Source organism: Sciurus carolinensis, chromosome 11 (genome assembly GCF_902686445.1).
Source record: "Sciurus carolinensis chromosome 11, mSciCar1.2, whole genome shotgun sequence".
Lineage (NCBI taxonomy): Eukaryota > Metazoa > Chordata > Mammalia > Rodentia > Sciuridae > Sciurus > Sciurus carolinensis.
The window spans coordinates 120181096-120204842 of NC_062223.1; the positions used below are offsets into that span (position 1 = coordinate 120181096).

General features: G+C 44.0%; 1 protein-coding gene across 3 annotated transcripts in view; it reads left to right on the top strand.

Annotated features, from left to right (window-relative positions):
• Window positions 1-23747, top strand: part of LOC124958662 (tubulin-specific chaperone cofactor E-like protein) — a 138590-nt gene that overhangs the window by 101292 nt on the left and 13551 nt on the right. For all 3 annotated transcript variants that reach the window (XM_047516972.1, XM_047516969.1, XM_047516970.1), the window contains 5 exons: window positions 468-1069; window positions 7972-8533; window positions 15204-15403; window positions 19904-20287; window positions 22400-22686. In XM_047516972.1, the coding sequence (XP_047372928.1) occupies window positions 468-1069; window positions 7972-8533; window positions 15204-15403; window positions 19904-20287; window positions 22400-22686 (2035 nt within the window). The remainder of the gene's footprint in view (window positions 1-467; window positions 1070-7971; window positions 8534-15203; window positions 15404-19903; window positions 20288-22399; window positions 22687-23747) is intronic.

Genomic DNA, 23747 nt, shown 5'->3' on the forward strand with positions numbered 1-23747 from the left:
ATTAGCCTTCAAAGCAATCCTAGAGGTAAACATGACACTTATTTAATAAAAGAAGATACTGAAGCTCAGAGACATCAACAAGCCAGTTACGAGAACAGCATCCCCAGGTCTCTGGTCCCAAAGCACATGCTCTTCCCAGCACAACATATGCTCCAGAGTCTACATCAGGAGACCTGGATTTGAAACCTTTTCTGATTGTTACTCGTTAGATAAGTTAAATCACTGAACTTCCAGGTCCTCACCTGTAGGATAGGGATGGTAAGACCTGCCTTACTGTCCAACTTTTCGAGATGAGGTAAACACAGGGCGTAGGATAGTGCCTGGCATGTGGCAAGTAATTTGGGCCCATGTTCTCAGAATCTTCTAGATGGAAAACTAAGTACACTAATGGGCCCTATGAATGAGGGGTTTGCTGGGCCTTTGATGACCCCAAATGAGGATGGTGTCTTCTCTTTGACCACCTTCAGCTCTGGAATGCCCAGAGAACAGCCATTTCGAGGAGTGCATGACATGCACAGAAACCTGTGAGACCCTGGCCCTGGGCCCCATCTGCGTAGACAGCTGCTCGGAGGGATGTCAGTGTGATGAGGGTTATGCCCTGCAGGGCAGCCAGTGCGTTACCCGGAGTGAGTGTGGCTGCAACTTCGAGGGGCAGCAACTTGCCACCAATGAGACCTTCTGGGTTGACCAGGACTGCCAGATCTTCTGCTACTGCAATGGCACAGACAACAGTGTCCACTGTGAGACCATTCCCTGCAAGGACGACGAATACTGCATGGAGGAGGGCAGCCTGTACTACTGCCAGCCCCGCACCGACGCCTCCTGCATAGTCTCAGGCTACGGTCACTACCTTACCTTTGATGGCTACCCCTTTGACTTTCAAACCAGCTGTCCACTCATCCTGTGCACCACAGGAAGCCGGCCGAGCTCAGACTCTTTCCCCAAGTTCATCGTGACAGCCAAGAATGAGGACCGGGACCCATCACTGGCCTTGTGGGTCAAGCAGGTGGATGTGACTGTGTTTGGCTACAGCATTGTGATTCACCGGGCCTACAAGCACACAGTGTTGGTGAGTAGTCACAGGCTGGCCTTGAGAAGGGAGCCAGGGGTACATGAGGACAGGGGTCCCCGGTTGATGAGGTAGGCTGCTGCTGAATCAGGCTGGTCCAGTGTCCAAAGAAAATCATCGTGTGTCAGAGCAGACTCAGGTGAATTTCTGTCATATCTTACAGACTAGGAAATGGAGGCTCAGGGAGAAAAAAGAATTTGCCCAAGTCGCAGACCTCAAATTGTCAGCAGTGCCAGTTTCAGAAACATACTTGTCATATTGTAGCAGGGTCTGTTGGAGAGAGCATTGGCCCAGATTCGAAGCCTAGCTTGGTGACCTCTGTGCATCCTCGGGAAGTCGCTTAGCCTCCAGCTGTCATTCATCTGTAAGAGGTTGCAGGACTAGCCCAGACTAGGCTGCTCTTGGTGGCACTATGGTCCTAATCTACCTTTTCCCTGTTTTGAGATCAGAATGGAAATTGCCTGCTCTGGCCTCTGCCACCTCTTCTGGCCTCCCGACTGGCTCCCATGGCATCTTGGAGTTCAAGGGTCCTGCTCACATCTACGGCCATCTCTTTACTCTCTGGGCTTCAGGCCCCTCTTTCTACCCATCCTACCCTTTTCACCCAGGAGCCCTCCCTTGGTTGGGAAGACAGGAGCAGCAGGGCAGAGGTAGAGCTCTGCTCGCTCCTCGAACGGCCCAGTGACGGCAGCCGCGGCGACAGGCCCAGCCCTTCCTTCTCCCCTGTCTTGTCTGAGCAGGATGTGAAATATGAACAAACCGCCCAGCAGCCTTCTTGACATTATCTTCACAGGGCTGTGTCAGAACTCATCAGTGGGATGCCTTTTCGTCTTTACGGTTCTCAGCCAAACTGAACTAAACTAACCATGCTAGCTCAAGCTCCCTGAGCGACTCTACTGGTTTCTTTCCTTGGGATTTGCTTCACTTTCTGTGACAAAGAGAGTCCCAGCTTCTCGGACTGTCATCCTTTGCATTCTTAGAAATAAGATTCCTGCTAGCATCTAAGGCAGTAGTCTTTCTGTGTCCTTTCTTCTTCACTTTCTTGGATATTAATCCAAGAGGTTTTCCTCTGCGCCTCTCCTAGCAGTTCAGTAGTCCTGAATCTATTATTGCCTTAATCTTCTTGTATTTATTGTGTGTGTGTGTGTGTGTGTGTGTGTGTGTGTGTGTCTCAGTTCCAATCATGGGCTTGTTAAAGACAGGATCCACACCTCACTCATCTTTATGTTAGGTGCATGTGTACCCTGCACATAGTGATGCTCAGAACACTTGTGACTAGATGAGGTGATATAATGACCCCTTTCCTCCGAGGTTCCTGTGAGTTTCCTTTTGCTGCCGGCCACTTCCTTGGCAAGCTGAGAGATTCAGTGAGCCAGCGAGGCTAGTTAGGATGTATCAGAGGCCCTGCTTTTTTCTGGCAGATGTCTGCACAGTCAAAGCTGCCCATTATAATAACTTCCCTCTATTCCATTTTCATTATAGGTTAAAACAAATATATCAATCATTTTGTCCATGCAGCCAGCATCATATTTGTCCTTTCCCCCTTTCGGCCTCATCTGACAGATTTCCACCCCTAGGTTTATAAATTTTCATGTACTTACTTATCTCCTTGACATTCACCACCTTTCCACCTTTTGGATTTTTTTTTTCTCTTTTCTTTAAAAATATGCTGTGTTCTTAGGTCCTGTCCCACCTACTTAACTGTGCAGTGCTTTCTACTTTGTGTTACACTCTCAGCATTTAGGTGTGTGGACTCCCTTGTGTTCTGACCTCCTTCCCTCTGTGTCCTCTCTCTCTGTGTCCACGTTGCCTTTTAATTTTAAGGACACTGGCCATTGGATTTAGGACCCCCTTATTCACTATCACCTCATCTTTTAATTACATTTTCTAAGACCCTGTTTCCAAATAAGGTCGGATTCCTGGGCACCAGGGGTTAAGACCACAAAATATCTTTGGGGGAACACAATTCCACCCACAACAGGGGGCGATTAGAGGGAAATGAGCTTGCAGGAGTATCTGGTGGCATGATGGGGACCTGCCAGGGTGCTTCTTTCCCAGTCACCCACAAGTGCTAAGTGCCCAAGCTGGGAACAGAGTGGCTCTCAAAGCCCTGGCAAGAAGGCCAAGCTCAGGATGCACGGGAGGTTCTTTCCTTTGGGGGCCCGAGGGATAGATTTAGCAGCTACTTTGAATTATTGATATGTTTTATGAGATCTGCTTATTCGATGATTTGCATTTGTTTTGCCCATGATGTTATTATTAGTCACCCTCTCTCCCTGAGCCTGAAGAATAATGGCTGTCATGATGACAGTGTGAAATGAAGTGCAGGACAGACACACCCCAGAGCCCTCGGCCACTGCTGGTGCTCTCAGAAATGCAGGGTGGCATGGCAGTGACTCCTTGGGACAGGATCCTTCTGTGACTCTCAGTTTTCTCTGAATTAAGCATTTCTGAAGGACAAGGGAATAGCCACTAAGCCAAAAGCAGCTCCACCTCAGCCTGCCATCTAGAGACCAGCCAGGGCTTTAGGGAGAGTGGCAGAAGGTGAGCCTCTGTCAGGGGTGCTGCTGACACCTGTCTCAGCCATCCAAGGCCAGGACTGAACAGAGATGGCCTCTTTCCTGCTGCCACCCCCAGACTTCACGTCCAGACCAACCGGGAGGTTTTGGGGGTCCTCAGAGTCTGAGTCCTTCTACCAGTCTTATCAGCCTCAGAGAAAGAGGGAGGTGTTTGAGTGTGTCTCTGACTTAGTTTAGTTTGATGATCTTGTATTGCTGCCTGTTCTGAGCCAAGAAATGAAAGTTTCTTGAAAAATGGTATTAAACATGAAAATGGAAAAAAATAAAAAAAGAAGTAAACATGTCTTCTATCCTAAGAGAGCTCAGAGTCTGGGGGAGTGACAGACCTGTTGACAGTTAGTGTCAATGTAATATGAAGTGCTGGGCCACGAGAGCACAGAGGAGGGGGGCCTCAGCCAGCCTGGGGGCTTCAGGGAGGGCTTCCTGGAAGAGGCGACCCAGACTTGAGCCCTGAAGGAGTACCTCTATCATGCTAAGAGTGACAGAAGGGTGTCCAGGGGCAGACCCAGGCGGGTAGTAAAGCATGGGTGTGAGGACTGAAGAGGCTGTAGGAGACCAGGGCTCTTTGTTTCAAGAAAAATGCTACAGAAACTCTAATGTATGATCTTATTCCCTATATGGTCTATGGGTTCTGCATCTGCAGATTCAACCAACTTTGGGTTGGGAAAAAATAGGTAGAACATATATAGATATGTAGATATGTGTGTGCATGTGTGTGTACACACAGATATGTATAAAATTGGATGGATACTGAACATGTATAGATTTTTTTTCATTATCCCCTAAACAAAACAATATAACAACTATTTACATAGCATTTATATTGTATTATGTATCATCAGTCATCTAGAGATGATTTGAAGTATATAGGAGGATGTGTGTAGGTTATGTGCAAATACTGCGCCATTTGCTGTAAGGGACTTGAGCATCCTTGGGTTTGGTGTCCACGGGGGCCCTGAACCAACCCCCTGGGAACACTGAGGGACAACCATATTTAAATACCTGAAATGTTTCCCCACACTGATCCTTATGCCTTCCTTTCTTCCTCCTCCATCCATCCATCAAGCCCTGTTGCCATGCCAACCTCCTCCTTTTCCTCTGATCTCCTCTCCCTCAGGTCCCTCTTTCCCTCCATATCTCACTCCCAGAGAGATTCAAGGCAGTGGTGGTGCAATAGTGGTGGCACCCATGGGGTGTCAGAGACAGAGTGTCTTTCTCAGGGTGCTCCTTGGCAGTGACAGAATTTGCAAGCCTTTTAGTTTTAATCCCATTATTATTTTGCCTCCCAGGTGACACCAAGTAGCCCAGAACACAGAATCAGGGACCGCGTGCTGAGTGCACAGCTTTTGGTTCGCTGCTTGTGAGCCTCCCGGGCGGGTCAGAATCTCCGCAGCTGTGGCTTCCCTCAGTGACCTGCAGAGCCTGTGTTGTCTTTGCACAGGGCCACCTCTCCTGGTGGAGGAAGCTGGGCTTACCAGCACTCTCCCCCTGCCCCTCTGGCACCCTGGCTCTGGATGGCTCCCCACTGCATCCTTTGCCCTCCTCTCTTCCAGGTGCAGAGAAGGAGGCCTCTCGTCACCTCCTCACCTGTGCCCATCTTGCCTTGCCTTCTCAGGGGCCATCTGTCATCTCCCTTTCTTTTGTCTTTGATCTTTTCTAAGAGGTCTTTCTCCTCAGCCCATAAACATGCTTTCTCTAAAATAAATGCTCCTCTTGTTCCCCAGTCTCCTCCCTCCCTTCCCAGTCACACTCTTCCATTGATCATCTCTGCTTCTGTGTTTCTGGTTGGCTATTTGCTTCTATAATCTGACTTAGGACTGTATCATTAACTTCTCTTATTAAGATCACAGATAACTTTTCTTTCAAGAAGCTTTTTTTTTTTTTTCAGACTTTATGTCACAGCCTCTTTGCCATGTGTGACACTGTATACCATTCCCTCCATGACTGAGACCCTCCCGGCTTCTCCATCTCCAAATTTATCTTCTGCTACTCCCAAGTCCACATTTTATGCTCCAGCAGCACTAAATTATAGTAATTCTTCATATTTGTTAGGGTTTATTTTCCCCCTTCTCATCTGGGCCTTTGCTTGGGCTGCGCCCTTTCCCTGGAATTAATTCCCTTTTCTCCACTCTCTTTCCTCTTGGATTGGCAAAGCCCTCCTCACCCTTTGGAATCCAGTGTGGTCATTGTCTTCTAAGGCAACCTTGCATCTTTGTCCAGGCTGAGTTTGGTGCCCAAGCATCTGTTTACCTTTGAGCTTTTATCAGATGATCTTATTATCTATTATGTTCTTGTCTCTGCCACATACCATTGAGCTGGTAGGAAAAAGGCCCAGTGCTTCATCCCAGCCTAGCACAGAGTCTGGCACACAGTCGTGCCAAATAAACGTCTGCTGGATGAATTCAACCTAGACAAATATTCACAAAAGAGCACAGAGCTGGGTTGTTTGGAAGGGTGAGCAGTGCCTTGTGGAAGGGTGTGGAGGCAAGGGCCTTCTTGCTCATGTAGGGCAAGACCTTCAAAGCAAGACCTGAGATGGACCCTCTTGGGAAAAGAGGGAAGCACTGGGGAAGAGAGCTTGGCACCAATGTAGTCTAACCTGGAGACCAGCTGTAGCTTGGGTGGCCAGAAGCTCTGAGTATGACCTGCACCACAGAGTCAGTCACCGGTGTGGGTCAGTCATTGGAAGAATTGGAGTGGGGACTCGTCACCTTCTGGGCAAAGTGGGCCTCACTGAACCAAGGCCAGTCAAGTTTTGGGGAGCCCATTGTTGGGGTCTGGGAATGGGGACCCCAGATGGGATATGGAAAGCTTCAGTCCTACTTGAGGCATAGGAAGTGGTGGGGTGGGAAGACATGTTTGGTCCAGTTAGGAAACTGCAAACTGTGAGTACTGCTAGTGTGGAGGACCAAGCGGGCTGGCTCTGAGAGGCAGGCCTCCTGGAGAGCCCGGTGGGACGTGCTAAGCATGCCAGACATCTGTCTATTCGGGACCTGGAGAGGGTTGTAAGTATTGGATCAACTGCTTTCAACTGACTTTTAAAGATGGCCGATGTAGGTGAATGAAGGAGAGAGGCCTGCCCAGAGCCAGAGAGATATAAGTTAGGAGGTGATTCAATCTGAAGGGTGAGAGATGATGGGCATTTCAACCAAGGTAGGAACTGTGGGGTTGTGAGGGACTGGAAGAGAGATTCAGGAGATCAGGGAAGGGGCTTCTGGTCAGAGAGCTCTGTTAAAACACCTGCTTCTCTTGCAAGGAAACCAGCTCTCCTCTCTCCTGCTTGCCCTGGCTGCTGTGAGCCGCTGGGAGCCTCTGTTTTCTTTCATGCTCTAACCCAGCCCAGGCTCTAGGATGTGGCTTATCAGAATCAGAATATTCCAAGGGCACAGAAGTTCTGGAGCTTAATGTTAAGGGATTTCCCTGTTGCCTGAATTTAGAAATATATGTGAGGAAACAGGTGACAAGTGTTGCTTTCCTATGATGCATTGTGCTGTGGATCACCAGAGGGTCAAGAGGGGATGGTGGACATAAAGGTCAATAAAATGCAGTCCCTGCCTTCAGGTTGCTCATAATCCTGCAGGTGAGACAGAAGCATATACAACCAACCATGATATAAGGCAGATTGTGCTGTATGCATCCATAGCAGCACACACAAGCTCAATCTTGGCCCCAAATGGAGAAGAATATAGGAAAATATAAATAACATGCTCTGCTTGCCCAGGCAAGGGAGTGATTAATTCTGACTGTGGTCTTGGACTTAGAAAATCTTGTTCCACAGGAGAGGTGATGCTGGAGCAGGGTCTGGAGGACAAGAGGGATGCTGACAGGTGAAGGATGGCATGACAGGTGGAGGGACCAGCAAAGTGAAGTCATCCTTCCAGGGGAAAAAAAAAAACAAAAAAGAAAAAGAAAACCTAAAGGAATGAATAAATCGGGGCTTGCCTAAAATAAATCCACAAAAGAGCTGGAAATAGAAACACAATAGTCCTAGGTTTTGGTATTTTAGTCTAAACTTTAATTGAATTCTTATTACCCTCTCATTACCTTGGAGAAAACAATTTGAACTCCTGGGGGAAAATAATGCTATATAAACAGAAGGCACTGAAATAAATAGGTGTATTAGTGTACAGAGGATAGTCATTTAAGTCTGTTCAAATCCTAATAATAATCGTTGACTGGCATAAACAACAGTACATGCAAAGATTGCATCCAACCTGCCCAAGCTCCCCTCCGGGACTTATCTTTCTAGATACTCATCGTTGGGAGGGCTGAGTCCTCTCTGGACCAGCTCTATTTCTCCCCTCTTCCCTCCTTCTCTTGCAGGTCAACAGTGAACGGCTTTATCTGCCCCTGAAGTTGGGACAAGGGAAGATCAATATCTTCTCCTTTGGTTTCCACGTGGTGGTGGAAACCGACTTTGGCCTGAAGGTTGTGTATGACTGGAAGACCTTTCTGTCCATCACAGTCCCCCGAAGCATGCAGAACAATACCTATGGCTTGTGTGGCCGCTACAACGGCAACCCTGACGATGACCTGGAGATGCCCATGGGTCTGCTTGCGTTGAGTGTCAGTGAGTTTGGGCAGAGCTGGGTGAAGAGGGATACCTTCTGCCAGGTGGGTTGTGGGGACCGCTGTCCATCCTGTGCCAAGGTTGAAGGTTTCTCTAAAGTGCAACAGTTGTGCAGCCTGATCCCCAACCAGAATGCTGGCTTTGCCAAGTGTCACAGCAAAGTCAATCCCACCTTCTTCTACAAGAACTGCCTGTTTGATTCATGCATCGACGGGGGCGCCTTGCAGACCGCCTGCAGCTGGCTGCAGAACTACGCCAGTACTTGCCAGACTCAGGGGATTGCAGTGACCGGCTGGAGGAATTACACATCCTGCTGTGAGTTCTCCTCCTGTTCCTCCCTATGGCTTCTCCCTATTCTTGATTGGTGAGGGAGGCCAGTCTTCCAACTCCATAGAAATCAGAGTAATTGAGTAAAGCACTTTAAGGATATGCACTTTGAAATTGAGTTCATTATTATGAAACAGAATATGTAACCTCCATTTTCTTATCTGTAAAATGGGGTTAATATCACTTATTCAATGAGTTACCCTGGAGGATGAAATAAGATCAGACATAGAAAGCACTACATGGCATTCAGATTCAGCAAGTGCACAGTCAAATGCTAACCAGAGACTAGTGGGGGGAGAGTCAGCTAGTTAATTCATTCTTTCATTCTAGAACTTCATGGGTCCATCATTACATTGATACATTATATGCTTTCTCTAAGTGCATCATTCTATTTGATTCATACATATCACATTCCAGTCTTTGTGCTTATGAAACACAGCAGAATATTAAGAGCATCAGAGTTCCTGGATTCTAGCCTTGATTTTGTCCTTAAGGGTCTGTGTGACTTTGAAGAAATTCACTTCCATTCCTTGTGCTCAGTTTCCCCCTCCAAAGAGCAGTGTTAATGCTGCCTGTACCATTTATGCTACAGAAACGTCAGGAGGATCAAATTAGGTAATTGGAACACCAGCACGTGCAATGCATGCTGAGTGGCATTATTATATTAATGGCTTGCTCTGGGCCAAGCCCGGTGCTAAACACTTTATCCACATTATCTCATTTATTCTTCTCAATAACCCAATTAGGCAAGGAGAAATTGAGACTCAGAGGAGTTAAGTAACTTGCCTAAGATCATAAAATCTCAGTGGCAAAGTTGGTTTTTGAACTTCTAACCCCGAAGCCCATACACTATCCTAGTGGACTGTGTATGGGGACATTTGCTTGCATTTGGCATGTGCAAATAGGAAAAGGTCAGGAGGAGAAACCATCATTAGTCTTTGACTCACCTGCCATGGTCTATTTTCCCATCTCAGTCTCATTAACTATAGTAAATTTCTTTTAGAAGATCTGACTGTATAAAAGGCTATAAATTGATGCTGAATGCCTAGAGTTCTAAGTAAGGGAGATAGCCAAGTTCCCCAAGAATCAACTCCCATTTGCCTCCTGTAAAAGGAAGATTTGGATGAAGAACCAGAAATGGCATTGTGGTCTAATGTTCACACAGTTTACATTCCACACACAGTCCCTGAGTGACAGGATACAGAGGGGAGAAGGACGGAAAAGATGCCAATACTATTCGTCCAGGCTTAGTCCCTGATTGAAGGAGTGGGGACTTGGTGCCACTAGGGGTGACTTTCCAGATGAATTGGTCTATGGTGTTTTCACCATAAAATAAATATGCCTATGAAAAAGATAAGGTCTAGATAAATCCCTAGAGCTACGTGGGTTTCACTGGGGTCAGTGTGATAGATTGGGAGAGCTTGACTTCCTCTAAATCAGGTAACCAGACTCTGGACCCAGAGGCCTAAACATAGTGCAGGACCAGGAAACTGGTTTGGAAGGTGAGACTTCCTCACCCAAGACTTCCTCTTGAGATCTACCACAGAGAGCTCCCCTTTACCCGTTGCCATGCCTGGTGGCTGTACTGCCCTCTGGGGTGGCTGGTATAGGAAGCCACCATCCAAAAACTGTCAAGGCTAATGAACAAGGAAAGACACTGGGAACACTCACCTCAACTGGTGGTCTCAGGTTTTGTCACTGGTGGGAAGGTAAAGGAATTGAGTTAGCAAGCCCTATAACCTTCCTTCCAAGGAAGAAGTTCACCCCACCCCACTGAATTTGGCTAAGGATAAAGGATATGAAGACAAATTTTCTTGCTCTCCAGTTCCCTCTACCAGTAATTCTGTCCTTTCTCTTCCTTAAATTTCTGCCCAGACACTGGTGACCTGCTTTCTATGGCTAAACTCGCCATGGGGAGCTCCATCCATGGCACTCAGAGCTGAGTCTGTTCCACCTCAGTCTTGAGTCTCATCCAAGACCAGCTGACTCCAGCACATTCCAGGCTGATACATGAGAGCCACTGGGTTATGAAAAAATGGTACCCATTGCAAGTGGTTTAAACCTTCCTTTGTGTCAGTCAGCATTTCAGTACAGGGGCAAAGATCCAAAAGACAGAGCACCTGAAGATGCGGTGGTAATGAAGGGAAGGAATAGAAAAAAAATTATAATAAACATTTGGAAGATAGTAGGTGGGTGGGGCTGGGAAATGGGGCACAGCTGAAGGTCACTTAGTCTACCATTTTGAATTCCAGAAGCAGAAAAATTCTACGAGTGATTGAGTACTTCTTTATCTATTCAACAGAAAGCCTGACCTGAACATGGTCATTTGTAACTGTATTTGAAGGGACTTTGACCTCTGAGAAGTGAGAGCAGGACTGATCCCTCTCATTCTACTAAAATTAATCCAATTCAAAATTCATGTGGTGCGATATGAGCAAAGGTGTGTCCAGGAGGAAAAGGGTTAAGCCAGATTGCCCTTTAAACTTGTGCTTTATTGGTAACAAGGTAGAATGCCAGTGTTTTTCAATGATATTGGCTGTTCCTATCAATGGAATAATTTATTACTCAATTATCTTATTTGTAAATGCATTGGAAAAACCTCTCGGCCCAAGTTGAACAAATGGGCTGAGGGAGCCGGGGAGGTAAATTGTCTTAATTACTAACCCCTTCTTAAAATTCCTTCAGCTGAGTATCATTCTTCCCTTAATGTGGAACCTAGAGCAGTGGATGGTGAGAATTCAGTAAGAGAAGCAAGTAGTAACTAATAACTTGATCCCTCCCTGGCTCTTGCTGTGTGCTCTTCTGGGTGGGCTGTAGGAACTTGGTCAGTAGGAACTAGTAACAGTCCCATTCTCTCCAGGGTGAAACTAAGAAATAGAGTAGCTTTCCCAAGGAAGGGGGCTCAGGAAAGTGGAAAAGTAGTTCAAGAGACCGTGTTCTCCTTAGAGAAGTGACCCTGGTCACCTAGCACCTGATGTATTATGGGAAGTGGTCAGTCAAGGTCAATTATTATTATCATTCTCCCTTTTTTTTTATTTCAGGATCCTGAGTCCAAAGTCCTATAACTAGGAATTTTCTTACTTATTTCTCTACATACCCAATAATTTTTTTTTTATTTTCAGCTGTCCCCTTTATTTACTTATTGACAAAATCTCAAGTCCACATAATAAGTGCTAACACAGTACAAATATTGATTCCCCACTTCTGAACCATTTGAGAGTTGCTAATAGCATAGCTAGTCATAATTAATACTTTGGTGCATATTTCTTACAAACAAAGACAATGTTCTACACAATCACTATCTGAAAATCTTAACCAGGAAACTAACACTAATATCATCTAATTGTCAGACTTCATTTAAATTTCACCGTTTGTTCCAATAACATTCTTTATAGTCCAAGAATGCAGCCGGTCTCATATGCTGCATGTAGCTGTCATGTCTAAATGACATGTCCCATTAGATCCTTCAGGGTGGAGCTGTGCTTTGGTCCCAATACATTTTTACTGAATGATTTTCTAAAAAGTAATTCCTGCTATGACTACTACAACTAGCACTACCATGGATATCACAAGCTATCATTGAAGTACCAGGCACTTTGTCACTCATGGGAAGGAAAAGCGAGGTCTGTATAGCTTCACAAATTGTATCTCATTTTATCTTAATTGTTACTTGATGAGGGAAATGCGCTCACCCCCATTTTACAGATGAGAAAAGAGGGGTTCAGAGAGGGCGAGGAACCTGGCCAAGATGACACGGCTAGTTAGTGTCAGAGCCAGGGCTGAAACCCACATCAGTCTGATTCCAAAGCCTTTGCCCATTGTATTTTGTATTATTGCTTTTCGCTGGGATCCATTCATCCTACTGTCTACCCAGGGCACAGATGCTAAATGTGCCTCCTAGCCACAACAAAAGTCACAGTCTCGACTATGGTAAAGATCCAGGGGCACAGCCCAGTTGTCACTCCTCAGCTCTCCAGACTGCATTTAGGGGGAGAAAGAAGCAGCAAATCAGTATTAGGAATTTGAAAGTTTGTTTTTGAGAATCCAAGGTAATTGCCCACCTGTTATATTCTCAGCATTGTTTTGGATGCCATGAAAGAATCCAAAGCATAAAACTTGGAGTTTGTACTCTAGTTGAAGAAATAGGACCCATCTGCAGTACTTGAAAGAACCATGAACTTCTTCCCAGATATTAACTCATATTGTAGAGCTTCAATCACTGTTAATACTGGCTCATGAACAAGTTAAATAAATGTGTTAATGATGAAAATAATACAAGTTAATACTGGCACATGAATGAAAAACTCAATCAGTTAAAATATGAGAATGTCCAGAAATAACCTTGAACACTAAATAGAAATTAGTATATGAGAAAGCTGGCATTTCAAATCACTGGAGGAAAAAATGTATTATTTAATAAATAATAAAGGGATGAAGGGTAAATTAGCTGAGAATAAAATAGCTAAATCCCTTCTTCACTTCTCACTGCAAAATAAAATCCAGACAGAACAAAGAATAAGCAAAAAAATTGAATTATATAAGTACTGGTAGAAAACAAAGGAGTTTCGTGTTTTTTAGTAATCTTGTAGTGAAGAGGGCTTTTCTAAGCAAAACACTCTAAAGCTGTAAAGGAAAACCTGATAAATTTAACAATATTAAAATTTTATATCTCTTCATGGCAAAAACATAATCAAAAACCAAAACAAGTACAAAAATTTTTAAAGGAAGCAAAGTGGGAGACAAGTGATAAATACTTTATAACACATATGACACATAAAAGCCTATTTATAATTTATAAAGAGCTTTTACAACTTGATAAGAAGAAATCTTAACCACACAACATGTGCAAAGGATATGAAAAGGCAATTCACAGAAAAAAAAAAACATACAAATGGATTAAAAACAAATGAAAGATGGTCTACCTCGCAAAGAAATGCAAACTAAATGCAGATACAGCAGATACAGCATTTTTAACCTTTCATATTTCCAGGAATCAGGAAAGTTGGAGAGAAGCAGTCAGTGAGAATGTAGAACAAACCTCATATGATACATTGGCACAGCCTCTTTAGAAGGCAGCTCAGTGGCATCTGTCAAAAAATGTAAGGAGCTAGGGGTGTAACTCAGTGGTAGAACTTTTGTCTCTAAAATGTGTGAGGATCTGGGTTCCGTCTCCAGCACGGAAAAATAAAAATAAAAAATTTAAATTAAATGTACGTACCCTTTGTCTCAGAAATTCCACTTCTAGGAACGTATTCTGCAGATTCACGTAGGAGGACAAAAATATATGTACAGCGATATTCACTGCCACATCATCGTAAGTGCATAAAATACACACACCACACAGGAGTGCAAAAACAATAATTCGAGACTAAATGGGAGAAAAGTGCCATGAAAAAGCAATGAACAGAAAGATTTGTAGATTGTGTTCCTGTTTATGTAAAACAATAGTAGGTATAAGATGCACATATGCACACACACATGCTTGTATATGCACAGAAAATTTCTGGAAGAATTGATTATAGATTGTTATCCAAGTTTGCCTTATGCACTGATATGATTTACATTTTCTATCATGTGCAGGTATTATCTTTTGAACTAAAAAAGCTTTTTAGTATGTTGTAGTAGTGGTCATATGAATCTATGGTTGTATTAGAATTCATAGAATCATGCATTCCGAAAGTAAATTTTACTACTAGATAAAATAAACCCCCAAACACACTGTATATTATCGTCTAGGGTAGAAGTTCCCACATAACTGTAGTGGTAGTGGTTTTTTTTTTTTTTTTTTTTTTTTAGTATATATTGATTAAGATAATAGCTTCTCTAAAACTTTTAAGCAAACTTATCCTTAGTGATTGGCTAAGGCTCATTGAACTTCTGTGCCCAGCAGTGTCCAAGCACACAAGCTCGCTTAATCCCTTACACCCAGCCATGAGGTAAGTGCTGTTGGTATCTGCATTTTATAGAAGAGGAAGCTGGGGCTCAGAAAGGTGAAGTAACTCTTCTGGGTCACTTGCCAGAACCCATAATCCTCACCAGGACCCTAACTGCCTTCGTTAAATACATCTAGATGCCCTTGAAAAGTGGCAGAAAAATAGCAAAAATGAACACACACACCCACACCACTGCACATTTGCCTTCTCAGTGATCATGGGGTCCCGGGGTCTATGACTGATAAACCACTGGTTTGCCAAAAAGGTCCTGTAGAAGTTTTGAGGTAAAGGCGAGTTGGCATTGGTACAGGGGGTAGCTCTGCGGATGAGACCCCAAAGGGAATTTGGGGAATTCGAATAGGCTGAGAGAGCAAAGAGGGGCATGGAGCAGGAATGGTGAGAGAGACATTCCTAACGGAAGTGAAGATCCATGACGGGAGGTGAGTGTAAGGTGACAGGTAATGAAGGTCTCAAAAGCCAAGCTGAGGAGAGCACACAGACTATGTGAGGAGGCTCCAGCAACCTCTGTCTGCACGCTGACCCATTATGTAAGCAGTAAGGAGCCAGGAGGAGACATTCCCTAAGCAGAGGACAATAAGGAGGAACAGGGCCAGGCCGCGCTTCCTCCCTCGCCCCTCGCTGTCATCTCCCTGAGCAGTGGCTGCGAGAAAACCATTTTCAGTGCCACGTACTGCGCCAGTTCTGACTTGTCGCTTCTGTTCCAGCGGTCACCTGCCCTCCCAACAGCCATTATGAGAGCTGCGTGAGTGTCTGCCAGCCGCGCTGTGCCGCCATCCGCCTAAAGAGCGACTGCAACCACTACTGCGTGGAGGGCTGTCAGTGCGACCCCGGCTACGTCCTCAACGGCAGGAGCTGCATCCTGCCCCACAACTGCGGCTGCTACTCAGATGGCAAATATTATGAGGTAGGGGAGGCTCCTGGCCCATCATCAGACTCCTCCCCAACTCCAAAAGGGTGATTTCCTCTCCTGTAAATCTCAGTTTGCAAGCTTCTGACATGGCTCTAGTTTGGAAATAAGGTGGCTGTGAATCTGACATTTGTAGCTGTCTTAGCTAAGGACATTTTTAACTGGAAAATATGGCGCTTGAGGTTGGGAAGGGTGGCCTCCCCTCTCTGACTACTGAAATTTCCCACAGGTGCCATTCGTCATTCTGGTATTGTCCCCAGAGAGTTTGGGCTGCTTATTGCCACACCTTCTCTGCTTCTCTCCCTGTGGGGGCTTAAGTACAAAGCTTAGCCCTTTTATTATGCTTCCCAATAAACATATTAGCTCACTAAGTCATTTTACTTTTTAGACTTTTTAGACTTTGTAATTAACCAACCTACTTTCCTTCCCTCCCTCCCTTCCTCCCTCTCTCCCTCCCTTTCTTCCTTCCTTCCTTCCTTCCCTCCCTTTTTCCTGGGATTGAACCCAGAGCTTTAAGCATTCTAGGCAAGCTACACCCCCAGCCCTGAAATCTTTCTTAATGTGCCGTAATACTAAGCTATAAAAGGCCTTGCTGGAGGCTTTCCATTCATGGTTCTAAGCCCCTTTTCTGTTTAAGTGACATCAAAACCTTAAGTGGGTGAGTAGACGGTTAACAAACACAAATACTGAGAGTCTGCTGTTTGCAAATCACGGTGCTGGTGGTACTGTGGGACATGAGGAGCATGCTCCCTGCCTTAAGGAACTTAAAAAAAAAATTCAGGAGGGGAAAAAAATGTGCTTTCGAGAAAAAGAGAACAATTACAAAATAACATATCATTAAGTGAAAAAGAATACTCCACTGAATGAATCAATTTTAAATGAAGGCATATAGTAGCCTTTAAAAGAAATCTAATTGAAATGTCTGAATTGGAAATCAACTAAGCAAAAAATAAATAATGTCTTCTTTTTGTAAAGATGGGATTGACTTGTTCAAAGACAACTAAGTTGTCTTTTCTATGGGAATAAATAAGAGAATAGGGATGTGAACATTACCTTCATTTTCATTGTCATGGAAAAGGTATTTCAGTCCTATATTAGAAAAAGAGAGAAGCAGAGTGAAACAATAGAATTAATCAAAGAGGACTTCTTGGGAGAGGTGTTGAACTCCCCCACAGGTGCCATTTGTCATTCTGTTATCGTCCCCAGAGTGTTTGGGCTGCTTATTGCAGTACTGCCCTGCTTCTCTCTCTCTGGGGGTATTGAAGTCAGTTCTTAGAAATATTTGAAGAGGTAAAGCATGGGAGAAAATAATAAGGTCAGTTTTCTTATAATATGAGAGAAGAAATAATCAGGCTCAAAACTCAAAGAACATTCTTCTATTTCCGCCCCTTGGCTGGGAGACTAACCCAAAGGCACCTGCCACATTCCGCATGGAGGAGGATGTTGGTGGTTTTTCTATCTGTTCCCCCCAAAAACTTATCTACTCAATGATCACACAAGAGCCAATACTCTTTTTATGAGAGAGGGGGCACGACAGGTCTGGCCATACCAGCTCAGACCTCTTACAACAACAACATGCTCAACTCTCCTTTATTTATAACATACAGGTAAAGGGGACAAGGACTGGAGGAGCTTCTTCTGTGATGGACAGGATAGAGTGGAGTTAGGGGAGCCATTCTCTTAGGGGGAATATTCCAGAAGGAGAGAGGGAACCACTCCCACACAGTGCCACAGGCTTCCCGGCAGTTCCTAGAAGCCAGGCCTCTGCGTCCCATGGCTCAACCTACTCTGATTCTGCTAAATAAGGACGGCTGACCACAGGCATCTGTCTATCAACTGTGTCAATCACCCCTCTGCAGGTATCCTGAGTATCAGTGTGGCATATGGGAATGAGACCTGGGTTCTCTCCTAGCCATACCACTCCTGGAGGTGTGACATTGAACCAACTTGTCATTTCTCTGAGCTTCTATTTCCCTGTGAATGAAATGTGGCTAAAAATACCAACTCTGTAGGGTTCTTGTATAAATGACCTAAACCAGGTGCCTAGTCTAGTACCTGTCCTCCAGTAATTCATTAATTGGTCACTGCTATTGTTGTTGTTGTTCTCTTGAGAAACATTTCATAAATAAAAGTCCAGGCATGTTAATGAAATGATGCATATAAAAATCCCTTGGAACTCTCAAGAAAGGCACAGAACCTCTCTGGGCAGCCATTAGTATTATAAACATTATTATCTGACTTTCATCAGAAAGTCAGTGGGTTTTGACAACAGCTCCTCTCTGGGAAGTAGCAAACTCACAGAATAAACAATCTGCATCCACTTGCCACAATCCAAACAGGCTTGGGGGCTTGTTTATACAGCAGATTTCTTTGGAAATAAAGAGAGAACATCTAGCCATTAGCATGTAGGGTAATCACCAGCTGTGGCTGTCATGTCTAATTAAGGTAAAGAAAGCAGCATGGGGCCAGCCACTTTCCCGAGATGCTAGTTTCATGATCAAGTTCTGTGGATGAGTTATTTACCTTTGACCACATATCCACATATATCAGGTTATTTTTCTCTTTCTACCAATGTAATGTCTGAGTTTTTATCAGAGAGAGGTCAGACTAACCACTCAATTATTCTATAAATCTGATAAGAGAAATGAAGTCAATATGTGAGTCTGCTGGCACCCAGAATATGTTATAGATCTGGAAGAAGAGAAGACTTGGTTCCAGGAACTTCCTAACTTTGAGGATGAAAGCATTAGCAAAGACACGTTGCAGTGCACTGGACTGGAAGATTTCACCCTCTATTTACTCTTGAATCTGTGTCACATTTGTAGTTGATATGGGTTTTGACAAGTCTATAAGTTAAAGTATAAAACAGTAAGCAGACCTTTTTGTTCCATTAAAATATCCTTTCTGGATGGCACTGTTTTGGTAAATTGATACCGGTGGAGCATATCTAATCTAAAAATCTGAAATCCAGAATGTTCCAAAATACAAAACTTTCTGAGTGGTGACTTGATGTATGAGTAAAAAATTCCACTCAATGGAACTTCATTTCATATACAAAATTATTTAAAATATTGTATTAAATTACCTTCAGTCTATGAATAGAAGTACACATGAAATAAATGAAATTTGTGTTTAGATTTGGATCCTATACACCAAATATCTCATAACATATAGACAGATATTCCAAAATTTGGGGGAGGGGAACCCCAAATTCAAATCACTTCTGACTCAAGCATTTTGAATAGGTGATATTCCACCTGTAATGCTCTGAGGGCCCACATCTCAATGTCTTAGTCTACTTATCAAGACCACACCCTTCTTGGATTGTCAAAATGCATTTCCAATAGTTTCCTGAAATTCTTAGTCTAGAGCAAGTACAAGGTCAAGAATACAAGCTTCACCTGGTAGAGTTGTGCTTACAGATTGTTGCCCATTTGGGGAAGAATAGAAAACAATAACTGCCTCCAATTGATGGTATCCTATGTTGTAGGTATTTTAATACTTTTATAAACAGTTCCGTCATCATCTGAAGGAGGATAAGTGGTTTTTCTTTTGAATATGAACAGCAACTGCTATTTATTGAGCACCTACTCTATGCCAGGAAATGTGCTGTGCATGTCTTCTTTAATTTTACCTTCACAATTGCCCTGCAAGACATGATTGTGATCTCCAATTTAGAGATGAACACACTGACTCTGGGAGGCTAGTAATATTCTTCAAGATAGCACATGTAGGGCTGGGGATATAGCTCAGTTGTTAGAGTGCTTGCCTTGCAAGCATAAGGCCCTGGGTTCAATCCCCAGCACCACAAAAATAAAATAAAATAAAGATAGCACATGTAGTTACAGGGCTGGGACTGACACCCAAGTGGTCTGATCCTAAACTTTCCTTTCATGAAACCTAGCTGTTCACTAGATCTTTCACATTCAAGACCCATTGAAATGGAGGCAGGCAACAAAAGTAAGTTAAAAGTAGATTAGACACAAGGGAAATGTTTGGAAGGGTGAGAGTCCTGAAGTGTTGAAATGATTAATCCTAAGAGTTGATCATCACTTTCCTTTGACTATTTGAAGAGCTGGTTTCTCATTCTCGAGTGAATTTAAATTTCATCCTTGAAGTGAAGCCTGTACTTGTTAGAAGTGTGATTCCTTGGTTTAAAAAAAAAAAAATCTACAATGTATTTTTTTCTTCACCTAGTTCCTCTAACAGCTGCACATTCAGGTTGGCTGTGATTAGTTCTACAGTCCAGCCATAAAGATTCCAGAGTTCTTGATTGAAACCAATAAAGTCTAAATTGCATATTATTTGGCATCTGAGTTGCATGGAACTGATGTAGCATTTGAGTGGAAGCAGCTTCCTTACTGCTCCCTGTTGCAAACTGCAGCCCTGTTAAAGATAGGCTAGCCCAGCCTGGTACAGGATCCAGATGGACTGGGCTTTGAGGTCCCCAGTACCGACCACAGCCTGAGTTTAACGCACACGTCCACTCTATTCCAGCCCAAGCAGCTGTTCTGGAACAGCGACTGCACGCGGCGGTGCCGCTGTTTCCGGCGCAACCTAATCCAGTGCGACCCGCGCCAGTGCAAATCAGACGAGGAGTGCGCGCTGCGCAACGGGGTGCGCGGTTGCTTCAGCACCAAGACCTCCTACTGCCTGGCGGCGGGCGGCGGCGTCTTCCGCACCTTCGATGGTGCCTTCCTCCGCTTTCCGGCCAATTGCGCCTTCGTGCTCTCCACCATCTGCCAGAAGCTCCCCGACATCTCCTTCCAGCTCATCATCAACTTCGACAAGTGGTCTTCCCCTAACTTGACCATCATTTCGCCCGTCTATTTCTACATTAACGAAGAGCAGATTCTCATTAATGACCGGAACACCGTCAAGGTGACAAGTCTGGCCTTGATTCTTAAAAAATGTGCTCGGGAAACAAGGGTTTGGCCAGTGGACTATTGATTGCGGTTTTCCAGATAACCAAGTTGTAGAACTGTAGGTTGTTGCTTCCTAGGTACGGTACACAAAAGATCAAGCATAAGGTTTCTACCAATATGAGAGTGGGCCCCACTCCATCCCTCACTGATGGTTCCGAAGGCCTTGCAGGAAATTTAGCATCTCAGGGCGGTTATAATAGCATGCGTGGTAATAGAGTTTCAGGTGATAAAATGGTAGATAAGTCGGTTTTTATTCAGAATTAATTTCCAAAAAGCATCTCATTTGTTTTTAAGAGCCTTTTAAATTATTCTTGGTTCTGCTAACATGTACCAGACCAACCTCCATCTTTGCCATCCTTTCTCTAAACTAAGAGAAGGCGAGTGTTTGCTTATAAACACAACTACCTAAATAAAACCCGATGGAGCACCTCCCACTATCAGAGGTCCCTATAATATACTAAGTGAAAGAAAATGGGAGGTGGAATATGGAGAATTTCACTGAGACTGGCTCTTCCTTGGGCCTGTTACCTGTTTTTTGTGAATCTTAGATTCGTCTGTAAGTAAATGTGAAGCCCTCGGCTACCCCCATAGCTAATGTCTGACTTGGATTCCTACACTTTCCACTGAATCCACTTGTTCCATCATATGGAAGACCTATAAAAACTTAAATATAGTATGTAATATATAATGTAATTATTAATGTACTAGTAAGAATATGATTATGTTACAATAACATTAATACAATTATACAGAGACTCTAGATTATTATTTCCAACCCGTTTTAATGTTTCTGTGTTGATTTCATTGAAATGTCTGCAGAATTGAAAACTTGGGACTTAATAAGTTAAGAAAATAATTGCTCTGATGAACTATTGACAGGGATCGCAGTCTGTCAGCTAAACTAAACTGATCTCAGCAAGTAGACCTGAAAGGTGGAGCCAGGCTCCATTGCTCTGTGCACAGATAGGGAGGGATAAGAAGAGACCACATTAACATTTTTTTGGAACCAAGTGTTATGTATCTGCTTTTCACTTTTGGCTCAGATAATTGGGGCATTAAATGTATCTGTATTTGAGGAGTCATCAAATAGCTTAGCATTCAGTGTTAGGCCAAAGACTGGCTGCATATTTCAAGCTTAAAAGGCAAATATCTGGATTTTAATAGTGGTTTTTAACTTCAATGAAAGTTGCTGCTACTGTTTTTTACATTCCAATTCCTTTTGCAAATTAGCCCACATGGACACTATTGCATTGGTCCAGAACACAGGAACAAAGAACCTGAGAGAGCAAAACTGACATTATCACTGAATAAAATACCCCGAGCTAGCCAAAATAGTAAAGACATATATTTTTAAAAGGCATCTGCTTTTTTTTTTATGAAACAAAAGTTACTAATAACCTGCAGGGGAAAAACAATTTATTTTGTAAGTACAGGGAAAGTATGTTATATTCTATCCCAAGGGCTAAGAAAAGAAAATGTTACAAAGCAGGAAAATGACGACTGTAGAAAATACTTTGTCAATAGGACCTCTGGGGGGACCTCAGGTTTGAACATTATAAACAAGGAAACAATAGGCATGGCAATGATCCCCTGATCCATTTGAACTATTTGGACTCTCCTTGGATTAGAATGCCATTTTCAGTAATTGGTTTGTGTTGGGGAAAGTTTTACACAGAACTCCAGCTGTTCATTGTGGGTTATACTGGTCTAACATATTCTTCTCTTGCCCTCTTCCCCTTCTCTCCTGCTATAGTTTGCTTCCTTTGGGGGAACTATGGAGGATAGGATAAGTGCATGCCCTTAAATTTTAGGGCAGAGGTTAGTAGACCACAGCCTGTGGCCAATTCTGCTTGCTGCTTGTTTTTGTAAATGAAGCTTTTATTGGAACACAGTCACGCTCACTTAGTTACATGTTGTCTGTGGCTGCTGTGGCTGCCCTATGCTCTAAGGGTAGAGTCGAGTCGTTATGATAAAGTTCGTAGGCCCTGCAACGCCTGGCCCTCATTGAAGTAGTTAGCCAACCCCAGCTCTCAGGGTAATGACTTACTTTCTCCCTCCCCTCCAATAGGTGAATGGCACCCAAGTGAATGTCCCATTTATAACTGGTTTAGCAACCAAAATCTACAGCAGCGAAGGGTTTCTGGTGATTGACACCAGCCCCGACATCCAGATCCACTACAATGGTTTCAATGTCATTAAAATCAGCATCAGTGAGAGGCTGCAGAACAAAGTGTGTGGCCTCTGTGGCAACTTCAATGGGGACCTGACTGATGATTATGTGACCTTGCGGGGAAAGCCAGTGGTGAGCAGCGTTGTGCTGGCCCAGAGCTGGAAAACCAACGGCATGCAGAAGAGGTAAGGGGTCTCAATAGTTCAAAGCGTTAAACTTGGTGGCTCCAATCTTCCCATAACCATGGAAGTGTTAACGAGGAGTGTGCTTTCCTTAGCATCTGTCACCCTTCCTCTCTGCAGAGCGGAGCCAAAGGTCTTTGGAGTTTTGATGCTACAAATAGGCACATCAGAAGCCCCAGTAATTTCTTGAACTGCAAAGAAGGAAGTGGGTTAGAGGATATGACCCTAAATGATCATGTTATCTAGCCTCAGCTCAACAGAAGAATGTGCCAGGATGAGAGAGCTCTGAAACCTTGACCAGCTGCCCACCTGGGACCTGGGCTCCCCTGCTGGGGGCGGCCGGGATTGATTCAGTAGAAGAAAGGACCTAATTGAGTGTCCTTGACTCATACTAGAAGGCTTGATTGTAGTTGTGCAGGCAATTGGTGGGAATCAGGAAATCCTTTTTTAGAACATAAGTCATGGAGGTTAGGCCCACCTCCAGCCACCTGAGATATAATGAAATAAACAAGTTATTCCAAAGGTTTTTAATTGAGGGTCCCTCTGGGTTGCTGATTTATGATGAAAGCTTTCTGAATCTGCTTCTTTTTCCTGGCATTGCTTTGCTTATATAATATGCTGGATGTCCTCATGCTTTACATGCCGGATATCTGCTAATGCCCAGTTGTAGAAACAATGCTCCAAGCCCTCTCTGGTTACACTCACCCCAAGGGTAAGCTGAACCATGTGTCATGTATTAGATTATCCTGTGAATTGTGGGACCCCGCACTGGGAAGACTCTTGGGTAATACCTAGTCCAGTCTCTTCTTTTTCTTGGTGAAACAGAGGCTAAAACAATGGCTTATTTACATGAGGAGGACCCATAAGTGCAAGCCAGGACTAGACTCCAGGATTCCTAATGTGATGCTTTCTCTGAGATGCCACTCAGTGACCCACAGATAGAAGACAACTTTGGACATTTAAGCCACTCTCGGTTTCCTCTGACAAGCAAGGTTCAGTTCCTCCTGTGGAGTTGTGATTCTGCTTGAACTCTTCCCTTTCCCCCTTCTTTCCTTTTCTTTCTT